General features: G+C 34.4%; 1 protein-coding gene across 4 annotated transcripts; it reads right to left on the bottom strand.

Annotated features, from left to right (window-relative positions):
* Nucleotides 1–223: 223 nt before the first annotated feature.
* LOC107048949 (vinculin) lies at nt 224–23,846 on the bottom strand. 4 transcript variants are annotated; one of them, XM_015272407.1, is made up of 16 exons: nt 23,577–23,846; nt 18,550–18,803; nt 17,219–17,696; nt 15,937–16,177; nt 14,511–14,743; nt 13,038–13,925; nt 12,106–12,193; nt 11,715–11,759; nt 10,841–10,960; nt 10,240–10,308; nt 8,207–8,331; nt 7,404–7,643; nt 6,786–6,876; nt 6,164–6,199; nt 2,835–2,974; nt 224–454 (listed from the first exon to the last, which is right to left on the bottom strand). In XM_015272407.1, exons 1-16 carry the CDS (start codon nt 23,631–23,633, stop codon nt 371–373), a joined length of 3,189 nt encoding a protein of 1,062 aa, XP_015127893.1. In that variant the 5' UTR covers nt 23,634–23,846; the 3' UTR covers nt 224–370. The 4 variants fall into 4 exon arrangements, with proteins under 4 accessions (XP_015127893.1, XP_015127895.1, XP_028982692.1 ...); XM_015272409.1 differs by lacking the exon at nt 6,164–6,199 and adding an exon at nt 4,744–4,761; XM_029126859.1 differs by lacking the exon at nt 224–454 and having other exon boundaries at nt 1,361–2,974.
* Between the last annotated feature and the right edge of the window lie 787 nt (nt 23,847–24,633).

Below are 24,633 nucleotides of genomic sequence, written 5' to 3'. Positions count from 1 at the left end.
TTTTTTTAAATTCTATTTTTCGTTTCTCTTCATCAAGAAAATTAAACAAGACTTAGCAAATTTAGGCAGAGGAAATTCTAGAGAAAAAATCGAATAATTAATAATCGAAATATTTTCGTTCAATAGAAATCCAACAGAATTGTCTAGCGAATTCGTTATGTTTTTCTATGAAATTTTTTCGTACATGATGTGTCTGGGGGATGAAATAAGAAGACAAATAAAATTGGTAAGTTCACGAAACTAATTTGTTATGGCAATATTTATCGTTGTTTGTTACATTAATCAATGATATTTCGATGGCTACAATAAATACAAAATTAATTAAACAATCCAATCGATCAATTCAAAAATATATAATATTGGTCATAAACTAGGTGAATCTTTTAGTTTGAACAGAATCATCATGAAATATTCCTATTGCACTACCATTAAGCACCAACTTTGTTTGGAAGATCTAGGGATTCAGAAAATAAAAAAAATGTTTTTCACTCATATCAATTAAAAAATGAAAAATCGTCAACACACGGGGATTTCTTACAAAAATAGATGAAATTCGTCTAAGGCAGGATGTTGCAATCGTGTATCAGTGGAAAAATATCATCGAAAAATTCTACAATGTTGTAAATATTATGTTTCAATCTCGAATTATCTCAGGGTAATAATTCGTATTTCAAGGCCAGTCTAAATTTTCATAATTGCCGGTGTGCGATCGTGACGAGATTCGAGTAATGATGATCACTTAGGCCATAGGTTCACGCACGAAAAAAATTTCATAGTAAAACCTAGCGAGTTCACTAGACAATTCTATTGAAAGGTTCAATAGAAAATATTCTATAAAAGAAATCAATAGAATTCTATTTTTTTATACAACTTATTATATTGCGATATTCTCAAATCCTCGGCTCAAATTTTCAATTTTTTTTCCATTTTATTTTTTTTTCATCAAGAAAATCAAATGGAAAAGTCGTAGAAAATTAGAGCCGAAGAAATTTTATAGAAATCATCTCAATAGCATAAGTTGTATAGAAAAATCGAACTGTATTGAATTGTTCTGTAGAATATTTTCCATTGAACATTTCAATAGAATCGGCCAAAACTGATAGAACGTTCAATAGAAATCTAATAGAATTGCCTAGCGAATTCGCTAGGTTTTTCTATTATTTTTTCGTGCATGAATTCATGAACAAAAAAAATTTCATAGAAAAACTTGATGAATTCGATAGAAAATTCTATCAGTTTTTGAACAATTCTCTTGGAGAATTCCGGAGATCAAGTTTTATTCACTCTATTTTTCTTCTTTCTTCATTAATAAAATCAAACAAACACACTTGGAAAATTTGAAGGGAGAAATTGTATAGAAAAGAGTTGTATAGAAAAATCGAATACCATTGATTTTTTCTGTGGTATATTTCCTATTGAAAGTAAATGCGCAGATAAGCTAATGAATATTCAATAGAGTTGTCTCGTAAATTCGCTAGGTTTGTCTATGAAATTGTTCCGCACGTGCTTGTAAATACATTGTTAAAACACATACGATGGTTAATCATAGTTAACCCTGTCTGGCAGGAGTCGTAAAAATCGAGACTCCGATAATTAACGCAGTAATTAAAAAATTAGAATTTTGTTAATTGAGGAATCATTTTGGGAACAAGTGGAATGAGGAAAAATGTCAGACTTTTTTATCTTTTACCCTGGGACCACTTGTTACCAAAATACTTTGAGATTTAGGAATTCATAAAGACGAAGTTTTCTCTTCTGTTAAATTTTACCACTTCACTATTAAATTACAGACGAATGAACAATTCCGACGGAATTATTTCAGAAATATAGAGGTTAAGGGGCCTCGGGAGAGAAAAAATCTAAAAGGAATGGAAAAACCTGAAAAATGGCATAAGAAATTTATCCGTTTCATAGAAACCGAGTGAAGTGAGTTGAGGTCGATCTCATCAGGATAAATAATTTTAAAAAATGTTTGAAAGTACGAGGTGGAGGCGCCGCCATCTTGAACCGCCACGCCTGTTAATCACCTCGTATTTTTAAACATCTCTTGAATTTATTTATCCTCTTCAGACCAGCTTCAACTCGTTGCATCGAGTTCCTCAGAAATGAACAAATTTTTCAAGCTATCCTCCAGATTTCTTCATCCGTTTGTGATTGAGAATTTATGGCGCAATATTTTCCCCGCATTTCAGCAGTTCCAGCAACTTCCGGGGACCCCAGAAGATGGCTCTTCGTTGTTAAAAAACAAGTCAATAGGTTGATTAATCAGTACGTGGTTCAATTTTTTAAATTGAAAACAGAACATTTTCCGTAACTCCTCCCGATTTTCTTGATTATCTCTGTAACGAGTGGATTTGCAGTAAAATCTCACAAGATATGTTTTGTAGATCTTAAAAAATTCTCCAAAAAATGTTCCGAGACATTTTTTCCTAAAACCCCTCGTTATCGGGATAATTTGGGATTTCGAAACTTAAAGAAAAACTGAATTGTTCTGTTCTGTTCTGTTGTTTCCTCACGTAATTACTCGACGTTAAAATGAAAATTGAGTGGTTCAGTGACAGCAGAAATGAGAAATGGTACTTCATCGCTGAAAAAACCCCTCAGACTAATTGATTAATGAATTAATAATACAAGTAATAATTTCATTCCTCAAATGAAAACTTTCGTGTGAACTTTTGGGTGGATTCCATGAGGTACAATTAATATTTCGAATAGTCGTGAAACGCATTCATGGAAAATGACGGGTGTACTGTTCTGCATTGAGTAGAATAGTGTCGGCGAATGAAGGACGGATGATGCTAGATTTAGTACTGGTACCAGGGCTGTCGTCTTACCCAGCGTAATTTCATTCCCGATGCTGTGCGAATTTTAATACTGGCACATTCGGCGGCACGAACTGTTTCCTTCACACTTTGCATCAAATTCTGGGCATTGCCGACTAGCATATCGGTTGCCTCTTGATCCTCCTCGGTACCTAGGCGGAGTATATCCATTAGTTTGGCGGAATTAGGGGCGCCTACCCTGTCTAGAATCTAGAGTCTAGATGTACTTGGAATTTCTACGGGGATGCATCCACGCACGAAAAAAAAATCTCGTAGAAGAATCTATGAAAGAATCTGTAGAAAATTCTACTGGTTTTCCATTGGAAATTCTATTCGTTTTTAGAAAATTCTGATGATGAATTGCGCAGCTTTAACGTACGTTTTTTCACTGAAAATTTCCAACAGAAACTATTTTATAGAAAAAAATAAAAGTAGAATTTCAGTAAAAATATCAGTGGAATTTCTTGCTTCTATACAACTTCTTCTATTCAAAAATTTTCTATAGAAATTCCTCGACATGAATTTTCTATTCATTTTCTATTTTTCTTTTCTTTTCATTTAAAAAAATGAACAAAAAAGGTTGGAGAATTTGAGTTAACGAATTTCTATAGAAAATATCACAATAGAATAAGTTGTGTAGAAAAATCGAATTTTACTGGATTTCTGATAAACTTCTATTTAAAAATTCTCTTCGTTTTTAGAGAATTCTATTGAAGAATTCCGCAGCTTTACAGCGCATTTTTTATAGAAAATTTCGTAGAAATAGTTAAAAACTATTTTTACGAAAAAAATCAGTAGAATTTCTTATTTCTATAGAACTTTTTCTATTGGAACATTTTCTACAAAAATTCCTCGACATGAATTTTCTATTCATTTTCTATTTTTATTTTCTTTACATTTAAAAAATTGAACAAAAAAGCTTGGAGACTTTGAGCCGACAGATTTCTATAGAAAACATCACAACAGAATAAGTTGTATAGAAAAAATCGAATTCTCTTGACTTCGTTCTACAGAATATTTTCCAGAGAACATTTCTATTGAAAAAAACGCGCAGATAAGCAATATATACGAAAATTGAATTATTTTCCACTCGAAGATGAGTCTTTGGAGAAATTATCTTGTATTTCATTCTAAAGAAAGGAATACCCACAAAAGTATGGCTACTTCTCGTAAATTTCAAGATGATTTATCTCGGAATTGAGAAAAGATCGAATATTTTGTGAAGAGTTTTCTGTGCAGAAAAGGTCCAAAATCCAAAAATATTGGCTAAAAACTCATCTTGAGGTCAAGTTATGACTTCAAAAATGACTGAAAAATTTTTTCTACTAAAAAACATCGTCTCGTGATCGGACATTACAAACGTGCTATAATTGTGCTTTCATGCGAATCATAGAGACCATCAATTCTACTCTAACTTCTGCATATGAAAGTGCTCGTTTAAAAAAATAGACATTCATAAACGTGCGAAACTGTCACGTATGAACAAATTTCATAGAAAAATCTAGAGAATTCATTAGAAAAATCCATAGGATTTTCTATTAGTTTAAATTAAATTTAAAATTTTCTATTAGTTTTTTGCCGATTCTATTGAAATCTTCAATAGAATTCAATTTTTCTATAGAACTTATTCCACTGACTTTCCATAGAATTTCCTCGGCTCAAATTTTCCAAGTTTTTTCATGCAACTTTTTTCTTTTCATCAAGAACATCAATCGAAAAAACTTAGAAAATTTGAACCAAAAAAATTCTATAGAAAATATCTCAATAGAATAAGTTGTACAGAAAACATTTCAATAGAATCTAATAAAATTGTCTAGCGAATTCGCTAGGTTTTTCCATTAAATTTTTCGCGCGTGGTCTATTATAATCTAAGACTAACCACTAAATATTATTATAAGGGGAAACTTTCATCGTGACTTACTGCATCCAATAATTTCATCTGTAACCAGTGATATCGTTGGGGGATGTGTTTATTTATTTATTTTGGTTTTCATGAAGCCAACCGTGTCGGTTTTTTCATGCCGTAAAAAAGAAGTTGAAGAATAAATAAGACAAAATGTTATAAGTGAGTTAGTCCTAAGAATAAGTACTAGAATGCAGGCTGGGCGTTACTATAATTATCAAGCACTTGTTGAAAGCGACATCAAGGTATCGATAATTTGTACGAATGGTGAGAATATTGATGAAGAGAAAATCAAGGCTGCTTTTTGTGCAAAATAATGAGAAAAAACCCGTGGAAATTGAGTTTTCGGTGGAAATTTTTGTGAGAACATATTTTTCCGCTAAATTTTTTTGTTTCTGATCATAAAATCCATGACAAAAAATAGCGAAATCATGGCCCAAAATTTTTATAGAAATAATTCCAATAAAAACAATCCCAATAAATAAATTGTGAATTCCATAAATTTTGCTCTACTCTAGAGACACGAAAAAATTATGAAATTCAGCATTCATTTATTCATGATCTATTGCAAATAAAGTAAAACGGATGCTTAACTTTATTCTTTAGAGTTTAATGAACCTTAAAAAAAAGCTAAAATCACATGAGAAATACGGCGCGAGGAGCATTTTGAAGGTAAAAACAGGAAAAAATGAAGTTTTTTGTGATTATACGGGGCAAAATCGATTGGGTCCACGATTTTCCCCATTTATACCCATATTCCGTTATATATCACAAACTGTTCAATGGATTCTAAGGCCCAGTGAAGACTTAAATGTCACTGATCTATCCCCTCAAGACTTCAGAAATTTGCAAATAAAAACTCATTTTCAAATTAGATTGATCCACCGTCTGAATGGTGAAAATATTGACAAACAGAAAATCAAGGTTCCACTTTGTGCAAAATAATGAGAGAAAACCCGTGGACATTGAGTTTTCGGTGGAAATTGTTCTGAGAATATATTTGTCCCCTATATTATATATTTATAATTATAAAATCCCAGAAAAAAACATAGAAAAATCATGGCCCATGAATCCTTACGGAAAAAATCGCAGTAAAAATGTCGCGTAGAAAAATCTACATCGCTCAAGCCTTGAGAAATTTAGAATTCAGGTTTTTCCACGAAATTTTTTCGTACTCGGAGTTTACGGCGCTGTACGAAATAAAAAGCAGAAGCACTATACAATGTGCACTTATGTGTTGCGACCAGTCTCGAAATCCACAGCACTCAGAGCCTCCATTGTTTACTCTCATAATATGTGTCGTGAAACCACAGACAAATGCATGCAACATATCATCAACAACAATGAGTGAAAATGTGCAGCGCAAATGTACGAGGGGGCGGAGGGATATGTGAGGATGTCACAAAAAGCGCATGATTTATTTACAGCTCATTTTTACCATATAGCATCAGCTCTTCCCAGGTGGGGAGCATTTCTACGTACAAAAAATAAATTGACGTTGATTATTAACGGGTTAATCGATGAATTAGTCTGGGGAGAAAATGGCCTGAATTTGCAGTCGACTCTCCGTATAAGATACCTATCTAAAAGATACTTTTGGAACTCTTCTCTTGAGACTAAATAAGACTTGTTTCTCCCATTTGACCCTTAAGGTGTTTGAAAAATCAAATTAATGAAAAAGAATTGGAAAAAAATTGCAGGCGGCTGTATCTTTGATAGAGTTGTAATTGACCGTGAATATACGTGTGATTGATTGTACGTAAGAATTTCACGGAATAAGGGAGCAACGAAGGAAGTATCTTATATAAAGAGTCGCCTGTACTCAATGAACTTATGTGAATTACGAATGGCGATGAGGATTTTTAGTGCAGACTTTAACTCGATGATTCCTCAGAGGATTCTTTAGAAGCTGTTAAGCTTGAGACGTTTCTCTTTTCATTGCGAATGAATCTGCGATTCTCGCACACCAACTAATGCTGATATGCCTCGGTTCACGTTCAAGCTTCAATTGCCTAATTAGCGTTATATCATTGAATTGAGGTGAATGATAGTGAGCTTACCTTGAGCACCCAGCATCGTAGCTTTCACCGTTGACAGGATCTTCAATTGAGTTCCAATCGTAGGAATTCTCTCGCAGACTTGCAGTAAATTCTGTAAAGACAGGAAGAAAACATAATGAATTAATCATTCTCAAATGCTATTCTTCTTCTGTTTCAAATGGTCGTCTATTCTTTTTTCTTGTAATTTTGGGAGTTCATTTGATAATTATAATCAGAATTTAAATTATTCAAATGGAAATTCGTAAGAAGGAAGAAATTTAATTCAGTAGCAAAGTGGTAAAGCGGTTTAAGTCAATATCTCGGAATCTAAGGGAGATAGCTAAATTTTCGTTTAGACCTTTCTTGTAGCACTTTATTTGCTCTAGAGAAAAGGTTATTACGAAAATTTCATTATCTCCTTTAGATTCGGAGATATTCTTCAAAAACTCAACTAAGAGATAAGTCGACTTCAACCGTTTTACCACTTCGCTACTGAATTGTAATTATGATTAAAATCTTACTCAGCAAATCATTTATTATAAGATGAAAATTTAATAGCTGAATAAATTGGGACATAAATTGGGCATCAACACCCTGACCGGGTGCGGCCAGTTAGCATTAGAAAAATGCATAAATTACCGTTCTGATGCGCTTGTCAGTGCATTCACGGGCGAGCTCCTTAGCGAGACGAGTGACCTCCTGTGAAGCTTCAGCAATGGCCTTAGCACATGCGATCAAATCACGTTTATTGCCACCTTCACCTCTGACAAGGCCAGATAGTCTTGCCATGAGGACTGCCATTTTCTTCGCCGCTGCGATAATCTCATTGTCCTTGCTGGACCACTGACGCACCTCTTGGTGAAGTCCATGAGCTGCCATCTAAGTATTTCATGAGCATAATGAATACTCTGGATAATTAACCCTTTCTCATCACCCCTTCAATAAGGATATTTCCCGAAATTCTTTTCTCCTTTGATTTCATAATTCACGTCGCAATTTGAAGTTAAACTTTGCAAATTGTTTCTTTTTATAGTAAACAAGATCTATGCGCGCGCTCTCGCACGCGCTGATCTATTCATTTGTTGAAATGAAGAAATGGAATTCATTAAATTTCATTTTCTCATGAATACCTTATAAATATTGATAATGAATCAAAGAGAATTCAACTAATGATTGAAGTGAATAGCGAAGTAGAGTTTCAATTCAAGTTTCAATTAATTATCTTCAATTTTTTAAAATAATCGGTCTCCATAAAAGGACAGAATTTATTAATTTCACCGATGATATATATACATGTGAAATATATATATTATATATATATGACGTGAGTTTGACGCAGTTTATTGCAATTTTTCTTAACGTTGCAATTTATTAAACTCCATTTTATAAAATGACATCATTCTATTGTCCTACTTCACCCCCATTTTCATGTTTGTATTTACCATGATGGGTTGATTTGGCTGCGGTGCATGCATGAACATCTCGTCTTCGTCGTCAGTCTCTGGAGGTGGAGGACGTGGGGGTGCCACTTCACCACCGGGTAGTGGAGGCCTCGGTGGTGCCATTTCTACGAAAAAAAACCGTAAATATTGAAATCTATGGGATCAGATGAGTGTTCTTCCATGCACATTCACAAGTATCAGGATGCAGACGTTTTTATCCACTCAATTCCGGTGAAACTACTGTTCATTCATCGGCTAATTCTTACCATCGTCGTCCTCATTCCGGTAATTGTTATCGTAATGTCCTGAGCGATTTCATGCAGCGTTAGAGAGACAAAAATTGTTTCAATTAAATTTGGGGAACATTCGGGGACACGATGAGGCTGCGTTGTCATGCTTGATGAGATTCATGAAATGACATTGAACGGAAAAATTTGGTAGTCACCAGTTTGAGTAACACAATAATCGCGAGGATGTTCAGGGACTTTTTCAGTAATGAAATTGCGAAACGGGATGAGCTGAGGTAATTTCATTGTTTGTTTTTGGTGAATATATTTTTATCTGAGAGGGATTACAGGAAGAAAATACTTTAATGGAAAAATTTAGGGAATTCGCTAGACAATTCTATTGGATTTCTATTAAATTTTCGATTAGTCTTTCGCCGATTCTATTGAAATATAGATTATAATATATTCCTGTGCATTTTTTTAATAGAAAATGTCCGATAGTAACTATTTCATAGAAAAAATCACTAGAATTTCATCGGTCTCCACAACTTTTTCTATTGAGACATTTTCTATCGAAATTCCTCGAGATGAATTTTTCAAATTTTTTCAACTTCATTTTTTTCTGTTTTCATTGAAAAAAAAAAAGAAAATTCGAGCCTAGGAATTTCCACCAAAAATATCTCAATAGAATAATCTATTTAGAAAAATCTAATTCTATTAATTTTCGCAGTAGAATATTTTCCATTGAATACTTCTATTAAAAAACGCTTTGATAAGCTACAAAATCTTTCATTAGAATCGACCAAAAACTAGTAGAAAATTCAACATAAATCCATTAGATTTTTTTACGGAATTGTTTCGCGTATGAAGCCTCTGGAGGAAAACACAGAAATGCGGGGAAGACTGGGCTCCAAATGCTCAGCCAAAAAGGATGAAAAATATGAAAAAATGGCTCACAAAAATTGCTCATGTTATACAAAATGGAAGAAGCGAGTTCGGGGTAGCCTGAAGTGCATCAATTATTCGAATAAATGCTCAAAAATGCGACGTGGAGGCGCTGCCATTTTGAGAGCTCCTTGCGGCAGAGGGAGGAGCAATCGAAGAGTGCATTGGGCCGCCCGATATTCAGAACTAAAATGAAGGGTCTTTGTGAGAATTCCGCTATCTCTCGCAGACGCCGATATATTTTTCAAAAACAGATCTTGAAAAAGTGAACTTGAGGATGTCGAACTACTGTCAATTTTTTTTTGTTGAAATCCCGTCCAACATTTGTGGTTTTACATTAGGACTTCAGTTTAACACCTAATTAACCTTGGTTTCTAAACATTTTATAATTATTGTCTGAATTTTTAAGTTTTAAATTAGATTTTCCATTTTGTACCTTTAGAAACATTTTAAAAATCTTTAAAAAAAAATAGAGTTGCGAATTCTTGAGGGAGATTCATAAACTAATTGAAAAATTATTTATAAACAATTAATTTTTCGTTATAAAAGCAACCTCATCCAAAAAAATAAGTTTTAATTTTCATAAATTAGTTATGAAAAGGAATTGCTCAAGCAAAAAAATTACTCTTAAAAATTGGAATTGTGAATTCTTGAGGAAGATTCGTAAACTAATTGACAAATGATTTTTAAACAATTAATTTTCCGTTATAAAAACCTCATCCAAAAAAATGAATTTTAATTTTCAAGCTATAATCTAAGTGACACTGATTATCCATTAATTTTTCAAAATTACTCGGCTATTCTCAACTTTTCCAGTTTCACAACTTCACGACTCGAATTGTTGCTTTCAATTGAAATTACCTCCTGCGTGAGGGTATTTGTCAACATCGTCAGACGCTAGTTCCTCGTACAGAAGATCTGGATTATCTCCTGATAAGAAATTAGAAGCATTTAAACAAAGCGAGAGAAAATAAATGTCCCAATAGTAAAGTTGAAATACATTTTTCTCAACAAATGTTAAATTCTCGAGAAAATGTCAGAAGAAATATTGTCATTTTTCCTGGCAGTTTTCTCTTCAAGATAACTTGTTTTCAACATCAATGATTATTGAGAAAAAAATGAATTTTCACGTCTCTATGGAACTAATTTTGAATTCAGTAGCGAAGCGTGAAAACGGTTCAAGTCAATTTCGACCTTTGGTCAGTTTTCGATGAATATCTCGAAATCTAAGGCAGATATCAGAATTATTGTTATAACTTTTTTTGCAGCTCTCAATTTTCTCTACAAAAGAGGTCATCACAAAAATTTTGCTATCTCCGTTAGATTTGGAGATATTCCTCGAAAACTCAGCTAAAAGCTAAGTCGACTTCAATCGTTTTACGGCTTCGCCACTGAATTCTTTTCTCTGATGATTAAATATCGAATGAATTCACGTTGATTGATTTTATGAATTCTTTTGTACCTCCACGTGCCCATTTGGGTAGAGGACTAACAGAGCCGTGCTGTGGTTTTCCGACACCCAGGATAGGACTGATTGCTCCCAAATTGCTGGGAGACGGCTGATTTCTCAGCGGTTCACCCACTGGTCATTTGAAAATTTAATGATGATCATGAAGTGAGATAAATAAATGTATGAGATTCTTGATAAATTAAGTGATTGTGTAAAAACACTCGACTAAATTATCTAAAAGAAAAACTCCTTCCTTCCAGGAAATTAATAATCTAGATTAAGAGGAGGACGCATGACCAAATTTAATGAAAAAACCTAGCGAATCCGCTAGACAATTCTGTTGGATTTATATCGAACTTTCCATTAGTTTTTAGCCGATTCTATTTAAATATTCAGTAGAAAACATTCTATAGAATTTCCTCGGCCCAAATTTTCCAAGTTTTTTTCATTCTATTTTTCTCTTCTCCTCATCAAGAAAATCAAACAAAAAAATTATCAAAAATGAGCCACGGAAATTCTACAGAAAGTATCTCAATAAAATAAGTTGTATAGAAAAATATAAGTCTCTTGCCGTTTTCTATGTATTATTTTCTATTGAACTCAATAGAATCGACCAAAAACTAATAGAAAGTTCAGTAGAAATCCAATAGAATTGTCTAGCGAATGCGCTAGGTTATTCTATTAATGTTGTTCGTCTGTGATATTCCAAAGTCTAGCATATGCTTGGCGAAATAGATTGACCAAAATTGTTTTAAACTCAATGGCAGGAAAAATAAAGACTCCTGCGATTTGGAAATTTCAGTGCGATCTCCGCTTAAACTTGAAAATAATTTCTATAAATATGACTGTTCATGCAGAGATACTGTTCGTGCACACACAATGGTACCTTTGTCAGCGAAAAACGTGTGCCTAGGTGGTGGCACTTTTGCCTCTGTAATAAATATGTAAAATGTAAACTCTGAGCGTGAGGAATGATGAATTTACACAGGGGAACGATTAATTAGTCTCAAATCTTGATCACGTTGATGAAAATGACTAATAAAAAAAAACAAACAGAAAAATGTCACGTAATCTCCATGAAATTGTATTGAATTTCCATTGAATTGGATAAGTTTCATCAGGAATCAGCGCAAAAGGAACAATTTTGCATAGAACTGCAAAGGAATTTTTGTGGAGATCATTCGAATGAAATTAACCATTACTCTGTGCAAAAATAAATCCCAAAAATTAAATTGTCCTTGATTTAGAGATATCAAAAATCGTATAAAAAATCTTACCGTCATTAATTCGTAATTGCGACAAGTCGGGAGACGTCCTCTGATCGGTGTGAACAGCCCTTCGAACTTGTCCCACACTATTGAGCAACTGAAAGAAATTTCCCTTGTTGACGCACTCTGAGTATAAGTCAACATTTATTGACTGCATTCTATACAACAATATGTCGAATAGTTCAAGAGAAATCGTCGCAAAAAAAAAGGAATAGAACAGAATTTTTCTTTATTAAAAAAACTAGGTTTTCCTACTGACCTAGTGCTTTATGTGAGGAATTCTATTGAAACTACAAGAATTTTTGATCAAGGATTTTATCATTTTTTTCTTGGATTTTGTTAAGAGAAACAAATGAAAACTTGAAAATTTATGCGCAAAAATTTCTATAAAGGGATTTAAATTTAGTGGCTTTTTCTGTGAAATATATAAATAAATAATAAATTAACAGGGTAAAATTGCACAATCCCCAATAGAATTGGCGCAAAAAATAAATAGAATTCTTTAATTGAATTCCAATAGAAGAAAATGAGTAGAATTTTTTTTCTCAAAAAGACTAGGTTTTCCTCTTGACACGTTCGAAAAAATTTAGTAGAAAAACGTAGCAAATTCACTAGACAATTCTATTGGATTTCTATTGAACTATCTATACGTTTTTTTCCGACTCTATTGAAATGTTCAATAAAAAATATTCAATAGAAAAAGCCAAAAGAATTCGATGTTTCTATACAGTTTATTCTGTAGAAAAAATCTGAAAAGAATAAGTTATACAGAAAAATTGAATTCTATTCACTTCGTCTATCGAATATTTTCTATTAAAAATGTCAACAGAATCGGCCAAAAGCTAATAGAAAGCAACACAAATCCACTAGAATTTTCTAAAGAATTCGCTAAGTTTTTCAATTAAATTTTTCGTACATGTGAACATAAAAAAAATTCTCACCGCTCGATTGCTCTCCCTCCACCTCGAAATGGCGGGTCCATCCGTAATATTCATAGCCACGGCCTTGGCATCCTGCACCATCGGCGTGACAGAGTGCTGAAGTACATCAGTAGCCTGATTGACCCTCTGTATAAACGGCAGATCCTCGCTGTTATCGCTCTCCTGTTTAGCCACAAGAATAACCCGATTAGCCAATCTGGCAATGGCAGCAGTATTGTCCACCATCTTCTGTGGATGCTGCTTGGCAATGGCGTCTTCACAGAGAAAAGCGTGCTTCTGCATCTGCTCCTCCGACGTTCTGATGAAATCAGCACTGTCAGTGGCTTCGTCACAAAGTCCCCGAGTTCTCTGCATTGTCTCAGCAAATTGCTGGCGTAAATTTTCAAAGTGTTCGTGAGCTGCTTTGCTCTCTGGATAGCTCATCCTGATTCTTCCGGCATTCACCAGCTGTGGAGTGAGTGATTCCACCTGTGATGCACTCGTGAGAAGAGCCTCAGCGAGTTTTTTATTGCCTCCACTGCCCCCAGCTGCCACCATCCGCGCGGTTTTGGCGGCTCTGCTGGAGAAACTCTGGAGGGCGTGGGTTTTATCATTGAAATTTTGCTCACGTCCTGGGGTCCCTTCGGGGGTCAATACAGCATCGGTGAATTGTTTCAATGGAGTCGTTATGTCGATGAAGTCCTCGACTACTCGAGAGACAACGGCTTGTTGAATGCGATTTTTCAATTCGTAGAGCTTCTGCGACAGTTGACGGGCGATCTCCTGGGCTCGGGGGGTGTTCCCCTGGCCGTGGGCACAGAGGTCGGCCAGTTGGTGGGATAGAGTGTCAACTTCATCGCATAACTGGAGAATTTCCGCTTTGTGAATGCCTGGGAGACCCTCCGCAACCTTTAATCAAGTTTTTGGTGAAATTTATTCATTTTTCTTAATGTCAGTCGTTTGATTAGGGGAAGACACTTACGTAGGCTATACCCTGCTGATTGAGTATGTCCAGGGAAGCATTTGTTGTAATGATATCCTTGTGATTATTTTGATGATTTATTTTTTGTTGGGAAAGGGTGGTATTTGTCAAATTTTGATAAAGTCGAGTTTCTTGGGCATTGAGGGAAAGAAAATCTAGAGGTGGTTTAATTTCATTTCTAGCACTACAAGTCGTTCTCACCAATAATAAAAAATCTCGTGTTGAATATTTGAAGACACGCACGAAATAATTTAATAGAAAAACCTGGTGAATTCGCTAGACAATTCTATTGGATTTCAATGCTATTGAAATATTCTATAAAAGTTGACGATAAAAACAAGAAATAATGAAGTTTTTCGTAGTTATACGGGGCAAAATCGATCGGGTCCGCCATTTTCCCTAGTTATTCTTATATTCTGTCATCTATCACAAACGGTTTAAAGGGTCCCAAGGTCCAGTGAAGGCTTTTAAATTTCCCCGACGTATCCCTTTAAAAATAAAAAAAATCTCACCTTTTTACCCTCATGAATAATCATGGCGATGGCTCTCTGTCCGAGTCCCCTGTCATCCTGTTGCGGATTCAATAGCCACTTGTTCGCCTGTTCTAGACGTCCAGCCACTGTGTGAGCTGTCTGAGCAAGCCCAGACTTGTCAGCTGCCACCAGAGCAGATGCCACTGACGACCGAAGTTCATTCAATTTATCCTTTATTCCACGAGCGAGGGACTCTGCCTGCGGTGTAGTTCCTAGTGAATTTCAAAGTGTGTGAATGCATGTCTCGTTTAGATGCCGAGATATCCAGAAACTCGTCATCATGAAGAATCATTAAATTCTCATTAGAAATGGAAAAATAAATTGATAAGGCGCGATCAGTAGTATCAATAAGACACCTTCACTCATTTTATTTCATGGGATTGAAATATTTTCACTGAAATAAATATATGGTTTTGTTATTTCCAACGAAAATAGATTTGAAATTCAGGGGAGGGCTACTGCAATGAGATTACTCATACATTGAAGATCAATTATCTGTCTAAAAAGGAATAATTAGTGCAAAAATTTGTTGTTTATTGTTCGTTTGCTCCACACACGCTTAAAATGTTGAAAATAGTCCACGGCCGCCAATTTTTGAGCTAGAGGTTTTTTTTTCAAAATTTTTGAAAAAGTGTATACATTAACAATTACGAATTAGTTTTGTTTAATATAAAAATTTGCGCCATTCATGTAGAATAGGCAAAAAATTATCCTTAAAATATTTAAAATATGTTGTCAATTCTTTCAGAACCTTTTTTGGGCTATTTTACATGAATGGTACAATTTTTTATTAAAGAAAACGAAATTATCTGCGTGGAAGTCGAATTTCAAAAAACTAATTCGAAATTGCTATCGCAAACATTTTTTCAAAAATTTTGAAAAAAACCTCTGTGTAAACATATCATAAACAATTAATTTTTTTGCAATAATTATTCATTTTTAGACATATATAATCGATCCTCAAGGTATGAGTGATCTCATTCCAGTAGCTCGCGACTTTTAAAACTCATCGTAGTCTCCCTTAATGGAAAACTTCAAATGAAGAGTTATTTTATTTACATTGACATTTTTCTGGATCTACAAGATTCATCAATTGTTGAGTATCGAATATTAACTGTTTAAACATTGAAGATTAATTCAGTAGCGAAGCGGTAAAACGGTTCAAGTGGACTTATCTCCCAGTTGAGTTTTTTAAGAATATTTCCCAATCTAAGAGAAATAGCGAAATTTCCGTGATTACATTTGTTGTAGCTCTCAATCGGCTCTACAAAAAAGGTTATAACAAAAAATTTGCTATCTCCCTTAGATTTCGAGATAATCATTGAAAACTGGCCAATAGTCGAAGATGACTATATACCGTTTTACCACTTCGCTACTGAATTATAAATTGATAAGGGCTGCTTACCCTTTCCATCCTGACGAAGTTCACAGAGTGCATCTGTCATAGTTGAAATTTCACCGGCGAGTTTTTTCAAGGGATCTGCCTGTGCCGGGTGCAAATACCTCTCAGCCAGCCTCTCCGCCTGTTCAATAATTTGTCTGAGACTCTTTTCACCGACACCACCACGCATTGCCCTACCGTCGTCCAGCCAATCGTGCGCTGCTCGTACACGAGATTCAATAGCACTCTGTGCCTTCTTCAAGACCTATAGAATGTTCCAGTTTTCGTTACATAATGTCAATGAAAATTTCGAGAATATACTCACCCAAAATTTCTTGATTTACAACAATTTCCATCGGATTATTCACCTGATATTTACAACTTCCGTTGACTTTTTCATAAATTGAGAATTTTCGGAGACAAAATTCCGGAAAATTCGAGTGAAATTGTCTGTTCATTAAAATTTTCAGGAAGTGGATGAAATTTTAGCAAAAATATCATTTTGCTTGGTAAGTTACCAAAATATTACATCGGAAAATCGGCGAATTTGCAGAAGAATTCTATTGGATTTCAATTGAACTTTCCATGAGTTTTTGGCTAATTTATTAATTTATTAAATTTATTAAAATCTGGCTAATTAATTTATTAAAAAATTTCGCAGCTTATCTGCACGCTCTTTCCAGTAGAAATGTTCAATAGAACATATTCTATTTTTTTCATAAAATAGTTTCTATGGGACATTTCTATTTAAAAAACATGCAGTATAGCTGCGAAATTCTTCAATGAAATCAGAAAAACTAATAGAATTCTTAATAGAAGTTCAATAGAAATCCAATAAAATTTCTATTCACTTTTTTCTAAAGAAGTGTTCAACAGAAAATATTCTATAGATAAAATCAATATGATTTGATTTTCTACACAATTTATTCTACTGAGATGTTTTTTGTAAAAATTCCTCAGCTCAAATTTTCTACGTTCATTTGTTTAATTTTACAATAAAAAGAAGAGAAAAATTGAATGGAAAAAACTCAAAAAATTCATACTGAGGAAAATGTTATGGAAAATGTCTCAATAGAAAAAGTGCTCTTGAAATATAAAACTTTAATATTTTTTTCATAGAAAAGTTTTTACTGGACATTTTCGATTAAAAAACGCGCGGTAAAGCTGCGGAATTCTTCAATGAAATCAGAAAAACTAATAGAATTCCCAATAGAAATCCAAGAGAACTTTCTACTAAATGCGCCAGGCCTTTCAATGAATTTTTTTCGTTCACATTGATGAATTTTCGAGTGATAAAATATACTACCGTCAATTGATCAGCATCCCATTCTTCCTCATCATAAGTAGTGAGCTGAAGTACCCGAATAATCTCATTCAGCTCATCTGACATTCGTCCAGACAAGTAATTTCGATTTTCGGCAGCCTCCTCGGCTCCCCTACCCCCTTGCGATATAATATGAATGAATATTTTCATCGAGCATATGAGAATGGGGGCCAGTGTCTTGACTTGATCCAAACAACGAACTAGAATCTCCCTGTGCACCTGGTGCGTCAATTCCTTCTCCCTCGCGCTCACTTCACGCGAGACTTTGCTCAAGCAGGGGCTCAAATTCTTCAGAAAGTGAACAAGATCCTCCATTGTTTCGATTACTTCAGTCACAGCGAGATAATCCAACACTCGTTTACACTCACGGATGATTTTTCTCACTTCACTCTCGTCGAAGCAGAGGAGAAGGGAACTTGTGCCTTGGAGAATTCCACGAGAGCCTTCAATCAGTTTTTTTCTGTGGAAAATTCATAATGAGAAAAAAAATTATTCGACTCTAACGAAACGAGATTCAGCGGAATCGTTCATTGAGAGAAAGATAATGTTCAAACAAGTCTTGTTGGAACCGAAAAAATCACAAGTTGATAATGGTGCCTTCTCAGGATGAAAGTATGTCTCATCAAGTGAAGTTAATCAAGAAATATTTTGTTCCCAAATTACAGGATTGCTATCACATCATTATTATTCTATTTAAGAATTAATTTCTCATCTTCGAGTATTGGATAAACGAAACGAAAAACAACGCCATATCCATAAATTATAATTACCGTTAAATTATTAGCTAGACAATTAGTTAACATCACTCTTAAATTTTAATTACTGAAGTAATCATCAATTTAAATATTCAAATTCCGAATTATTTATTAGTCAGTAATTTAGTTAGGAAGATTGACGATTATTTGGACAATCGAGAATTCCTAATGAGAAATTCAGTATTATTTACTTGATAGAAAATTTACAGATCCATATTATTAAATATTTAATTCACCGTCAGTTGGAGATTCAGATTATCAATTATTTTAGTATTTTTTAGTTTCGATTAGTTTATTTACACCTTGATCAATGTAGGGGAGGGTGGGGTAAAATGGACACTAGACTTTTTTTAAAGTACTCATAACTCAGAAATAAATTTATCAATGGAGCTCAGTTTAGGCCCTTCACAAAGGGCAAGAATTGCTCTTAGCATTGAAAAATGTCCATTTTACCCCATTCATTCAAGAAATCACAGGAAATCATCCCATTCTGGAAATGACTGGGCCCTCCGATGGAGGCGTGACCAGCCCCCTCGTCTGGATATCATGAGTCAATACCTAGCTGGTCCGGAGTACGGATCATGTTTGAGTAATGCTGAAGCCTCTTCCAATAGCCTAGAAGCCCCCTCAACCCGTTGCAAGGCCGAAGGCATGTCCTGCTTGAGTAAGGCATCATCCGAGGAATTGATCGTTTCTTTTCCAACTTTGACGAGATTTGTCACAGCCATGCTGACCGCCTGCACAGGGCGGCCAAGGTCAGGCATAGCGTTGCCATCTTCAGCCTCTTCATGGAGAATCACGAGCCGCGAGACCTGCAGTCATTTTAAAATGTTTATTACAATAGTCTGATAGTCACATTTTTCTGATTTTTCTGAATTAATTAATTAAATCAATTTAAATGAAAATAATTATTTATTAATTGAAATAATTTATTACAATAGTTTGATAGTCACATTTTTCTCACAATTGAACTAATTAATTGAATCAATTTGAATGGAAACAATTATTAATTAATTGAAATAATTCATTTTTTCGCTCATTAAAATTTCGGGGTCGAGTGAGTGGATAAATATGTCCATTTGGCACCCACTACTGGTGCCGCCGGTTTATTTTCATCTTCTTATTACGAAAAAGGATTTCATAATTTCAACTATGGCGTGCAACAACGCGAACGTCGGCAATTGCGTAAATATTTCCAGTGTTTTGAGGATTTTTAATGCCTCAGGTATTCGATAATGTGTTCGAAACAAATTTTCTTTTCGGTGATTCATTTTCTTATGGCATGAAGCCAATCGAGCTACTTCTATTTTTCAATGAAAAATTAATTACCGAATTTTCTATTCATTTACAACAAATGTCGCTGTCTTTCGTCTTAAGGGTTTTATAATTAAATTTCGGTGGAAATTTAATGGAATTCGCTTTGAATTGGAAATTGAAAATTCAGAGATATATTTATTGACATTTTTCTGAATTTTTATAATTTTTATGGAATAGTAGAACTAAAATTCACAATTTTTGTTGATTTTTCCGTCAAATTGTGAATTTGACGAAAACAGTTCTAAGAAATGCATCAGACATTTCAGCGAACAATTTTTGCAAGTGTAGAACCGCCAGAAACAATACCAACAAATTTTCCTAAACATTCGAACCCAGACAATCCCTGCGAGCGAATGAATTTCCCTAAAATATCATGGCCATGTTTTTTTGCAACAAAAAACAACAAATTCCATTCCCCTAAAATTCGTAATATTGTTATTTCATATTTGATGATGCCGATAAAAATACGATAACCCGAATAATTGAAAGAAAGAGACAAGCATTTTCTTCTACAGCTCGAGATCGGTAAATAGGTTTATTTTCAACGTTGAGCTCAATATTAGAAAAAAAAACTGAAATTGTTAATTTCACTGAAAAGTAAACGGAAATCACTTTAAATTGAAAATTCAAGAGTATATTTACTTAAATTTTCCTAATTTTTATTCATTTTCATGGAATAGTTGAACTAAAATTCACAATTTCCGTTGATTTTTTTCGTCAAATAGTGGATTTCCAATGACGCGATTCCTTGAAATTTCAGTAAAAATGTCGTTTGATAAAAATTTCCAAGATGAGCAACAAAAATTTTCCCGCGAGCCAATGAATTTCCGTAAAATAACATTGCCATCTTTTTTTGCAACAAAAAACAAATTCCATTCAAATAAAATTCGTAATATTGTTATTTAAAATTTAATGTTGCCGATCAAAACACGAAAAGCCGAATAATTGAAGGAAAGAGACGAGCATTTCCTTCTATGGCTCGAGGTTGGTGAATAGTTTTATAATAAATCTCAGCACTCTTGAAGGCCCCTCTCCTTACTTTCATCGTTTTGCCTTCTCTTTTCACATGAGTAGGGGATTTAAAGCCGCTGTAGTAGTGGAAAAGTGGCGAACTAAGTTAAATGAGTGAAAGAAGGAAAATTAAACACTCAATTATGAAAATAAAATTAACAGCTACCTCGGGGTTGCTCCGAGTTTTCTCCCGATATTACTGAAGTTGTTCTTCTCTATTGTGCAATATTTTTGGCCTCAATGGGTTTTCACCGGCCCTCGGGCGGCTTCAAGCCTCTGCCGGATGGGCTTTTATTTTCATCTTCATGTATTTTTAGAATTTCTTCATAAACCTTAGATGTGGCATTGGCCAACCGGACAGGCGTGGTCGACAAAGCGCTCGGGAAAGAATTTATTTTTGCATGATACACTCGTTATCAAGACCTTCAGTCTTGAATTAATTTCTGTGAATCGTTACTCAATTATTCGGAACAATTTAACCTACTTCTATTGCGTAATTATGAAATGGGGATTTATTCGAAGGTCATTTTTTAAATAAATATTTTGGGATTTATGGAAGATGAATTTATGAGGGGAATATTTTTTCCTAGATTGGAATGAGACATGAAAAAAGACTCTACTGGACATTTTGCTTTCTTGCCTTTTGAATATTCAGTAAAAAATGATCTTCAGATGAAGAAGCAGAAGTCGATTTATAATCCTCACTGAATTCAGTAGCGAAGTGGTAAAACGGTTTAAGTCGACTCATCTCCCAGTTGAGTTTTTGAGGAATATTTCGGACTCTAAGGGAGATAGCGAAATTTTCGTAATTATATTTGTTGTAGCCCTTAATCGGCTCTACAAAAAAGGTTATAACAAAAAATTTGCTATCTCCCTTAGATTCCGAGATATTCATTGAAAACTGGTCAATAGTCAAAATTGACTTGTACCGTTTTACCACTTCGCTACTGAATTCATATTTAGGGAGAAGTGGAGTAAATCACCAACATCTCCTGACCTAATGCTACGATTTTGATGAATAAGAACTCATTGTAAAATTTACAAAACTCCCGTTGAAATAGACGAAAAATTGAAAAATCTCACGCTATTTTTTCATTTGTTCAATGGCTCTTTCCAATAAATATCTTGAAATGCAAGATGATGAAAAATCATCTCCGATTTTGATGACTCAGAAGTGATTTTAAAATTTGCAAAACTCCCGTTGCAATACGAAAAAAATTGAAAAATTTCACTCCTCTTCAAATTACGAAATGGTAATTTAATGCGGGGATGAATTTTGGGTGAATATCTTAGAATCAATAGAAAATAACGAAATTATTGTGGGAATATTTTTTTCTAGATTGGAATGAGAAATATAAAAAAAGTCCTAATGGCAATTTTGCTCTCCAGCATTTCGGAATATTCAACAAAAATGATCTTCAGATGAAGAAGCAGGAGAACTAAATTTTTGCCTTCTAATCTTCGCTGAATTAATATTTAGGAAGAAGTGGAGGAAATCATCAGCAACTCCTGACTTAAAGCTATGATTTTGCTGAATCACAACTCATTTTCAAGTGTCTAAAACTCCCTTTAAAATGAAAAAAAAAAATCTTCCGTTCTCCAGTTATTGACCATTACAAACGGTCCGTTCTGCCCCAATCTCTCTTATTGTCGCTAATTAACCGCTTAATGATTTTTTTTCAATATTTTTCCTGACACATATCGGCGACTCTGAGGGCCACCTCACTGCCTCACTGAGTGATGTCATACCTAAATATACACGTGTGAGCTCGTATAAGTCCATTTATTGTTATAGCAATACAAAAATGGTGATACTGAGAGTCACTGGAAATTGCAACTCCGGTTTGATTCTTCAGGCTGAACTGTCCCTAATTGATCTACTCAGATTTTTTGATAAATATATGTAACTCTCTCTTCACTTTTGCTGACAAAGGTTCATCATATGAACGTAACACTGAGGTGACAGCAGATAATTTGAAATTCATTCAGCAGTTTTTTTAGGCCAATTCATTTTTATGATGAGTTCTTGATCAGTAATTTGGATTTGGCCAAATTTTTCAAGGATTTCGCTATTTTTTTGCATTTCTGCTTCGAAAGAAGAATTTATTCAACAAAATTCAGCAAAATTTTTATGAGAATTTTTTTGTATAATTTTGTCTTCTTAAGAAAATTCTTTATCTCCCTTAGATTCCGAAATAATCCCAGGAAATGGATCTGCTCCGAAATGAAATTGGTTCGTCCACTCCACTCTTTAATGAATATTTTACGAATGAAGGGAGACAGGTCAATTTTTGTAAAGACTTTTGTCTAGATTTCGTTCTATTCTCATTGAGAAATATCGATATCTCGCTTTTATCCCGAGATATTCCTCAAAAATTGAGCTGCTCCGAAATGAAGTTGATCCATTCACTTCACATCAGAGTTTTAGATGAATATTTCTAGAATGAATGCAAAATTTTTCTAATAATTTTTTGTGCAATTTTTCTTTAACAGAAAAATCCTCATGCACTTAGTTTCTAAAATAATCACCGGAAATGGATCTGCTCCGAAATGAAATTGGTTCGTCCATTCCACTCTTTAATAAATATCTCCAGAATGACTGCAAATTTTTTCTAATTTTTTTGTGCAATTTTTCTTTAACAGAAAAATCCTCATCTCACTTAAATTTCGAAATAATCACCGGAAATGGATCTGCTCCGAAATGAAGTGGATCCATCCGCTTCACATCACAGTTTTAGATCAATATCTCTGAACTGATATTTCTACTCATTCTATTGAGATATTTTCCATAGAATTTCCTTATCTCAAATTTTATAATTTTTTGTTTCATTTTCTTAAGTAAAAAAAAAATAGAACGAAAAACAGAAAATTTAAGCCAAGAAAATTCTATAGAAAATACCTTAATAGAATAAGTTATATCGAAAAATTGAATTATATTGACATTTTCTATAGAATAATTTTTTTTAAATAGAAAGTTTAATAGAAATTCATTAGAATTGTCTAGCAAATTCGCCAGATTTTTGCAATTAATTTTTTTTCGTGTGAAACCACTTCACAACTGAGTTCTGAAGGTTATCCACGAATTTATCGACTAGATCGAGTCGCAATAGGCTACTTTCTTCGCATATCCAACGCAAATGAGAAGAACCAGTCTGAGACAAATTGCTGAACGAGGAAAAACCGTGGGAGTGGCTGAATTATCGTTCCAATTACGCTGATTGAAGAACAAATGATCTATTGTTGTCCAAATGCATTACCTGCTGTGCCACTGGCTCGAGGATGCTCTCGATGGTCTTCGTATGAAATACCGGCATTTTAGTAAACCTCGAAAAAACACTTTCCCCACGATAATTCAAATGCTCACTTCGATCAACTGATTTAAATATTTTGGTGCATGCACATTAGTCCGTAAGTGCCTGTATTGGAGTCATACGAGGAATTGAGCCACTGGGTTGAATAGCACTGGGGACTTCAGTCGCGTCGAGGAAAAAAAAATAACACGTCAAGGCTCAATACGACTCGTCGAGTCTCTCCTACTCTCTCCCACGTAGTCGTGAAGTACTGGCGCAGCCGGAATTACTCGTGGGTGATCGTGGGCTTCGGCTACACTCGGCCAATGTTCAAAGTGTCTTTCCCCTTCTCTTTCATGTTTGCCGGTGGGAAAAAATGTTTGAATAATTTTTTCTTCACGTAAGGGGATTCTTCATTTCTTCATTCTTCATTAAATACATTAATAAGTGTTTTTACGTGAATTATACGGTGACGACTATTTAACACGTTGTCAATTCACCATAACATATCAATTCAACACAGTCAATTCAACAGATATCTAATTCATCATATATCTAATTCATCGTAGATACATATTGTACACAGATACAATTTTTCCCATACACACAACGTTTTGTGTTGAATTGTTCTATGTTAAACTGACTTGTTGAAATTGTTTTGTGTTAAATAGTCATGGAAGCGTTGGCATTGTCCGTTTTTTCTCCGGAAATTTGTTTAGCTGGAAAAAGAAGAAATGTCGAATGGACAGAAAAACGGCGCCGCGCCGCCCACTGCGAGCGAGTCCCTCGCGACCCTCCAGCGGCAGTCTTGCCACATTCACTCACAACTCTTGAAATGCGCGCATAGCAGTGAGCGCCAAGATGGCAACAGCGCGCCGCGCTAAGCGTGCGACGGATGAAGACTAGCGGCCGAGCGCGAGTGATCGAGGGTTAATATCCAATTACATCACGGAGGCATTGATTGTTTGGAGGAAAAAACACGCGAAATGCATCATATACTATCACAAAATAATTATGCACTCCA

This window comes from Diachasma alloeum, unplaced genomic scaffold (genome assembly GCF_001412515.2).
Source record: "Diachasma alloeum isolate Michigan unplaced genomic scaffold, Dall2.0 Dall_scaffold_00198, whole genome shotgun sequence".
NCBI lineage: Eukaryota > Metazoa > Arthropoda > Insecta > Hymenoptera > Braconidae > Diachasma > Diachasma alloeum.
The sequence above is the reverse complement of the archived record's forward strand: the minus strand, read 5'-3'. Positions and strand labels throughout refer to the sequence as shown.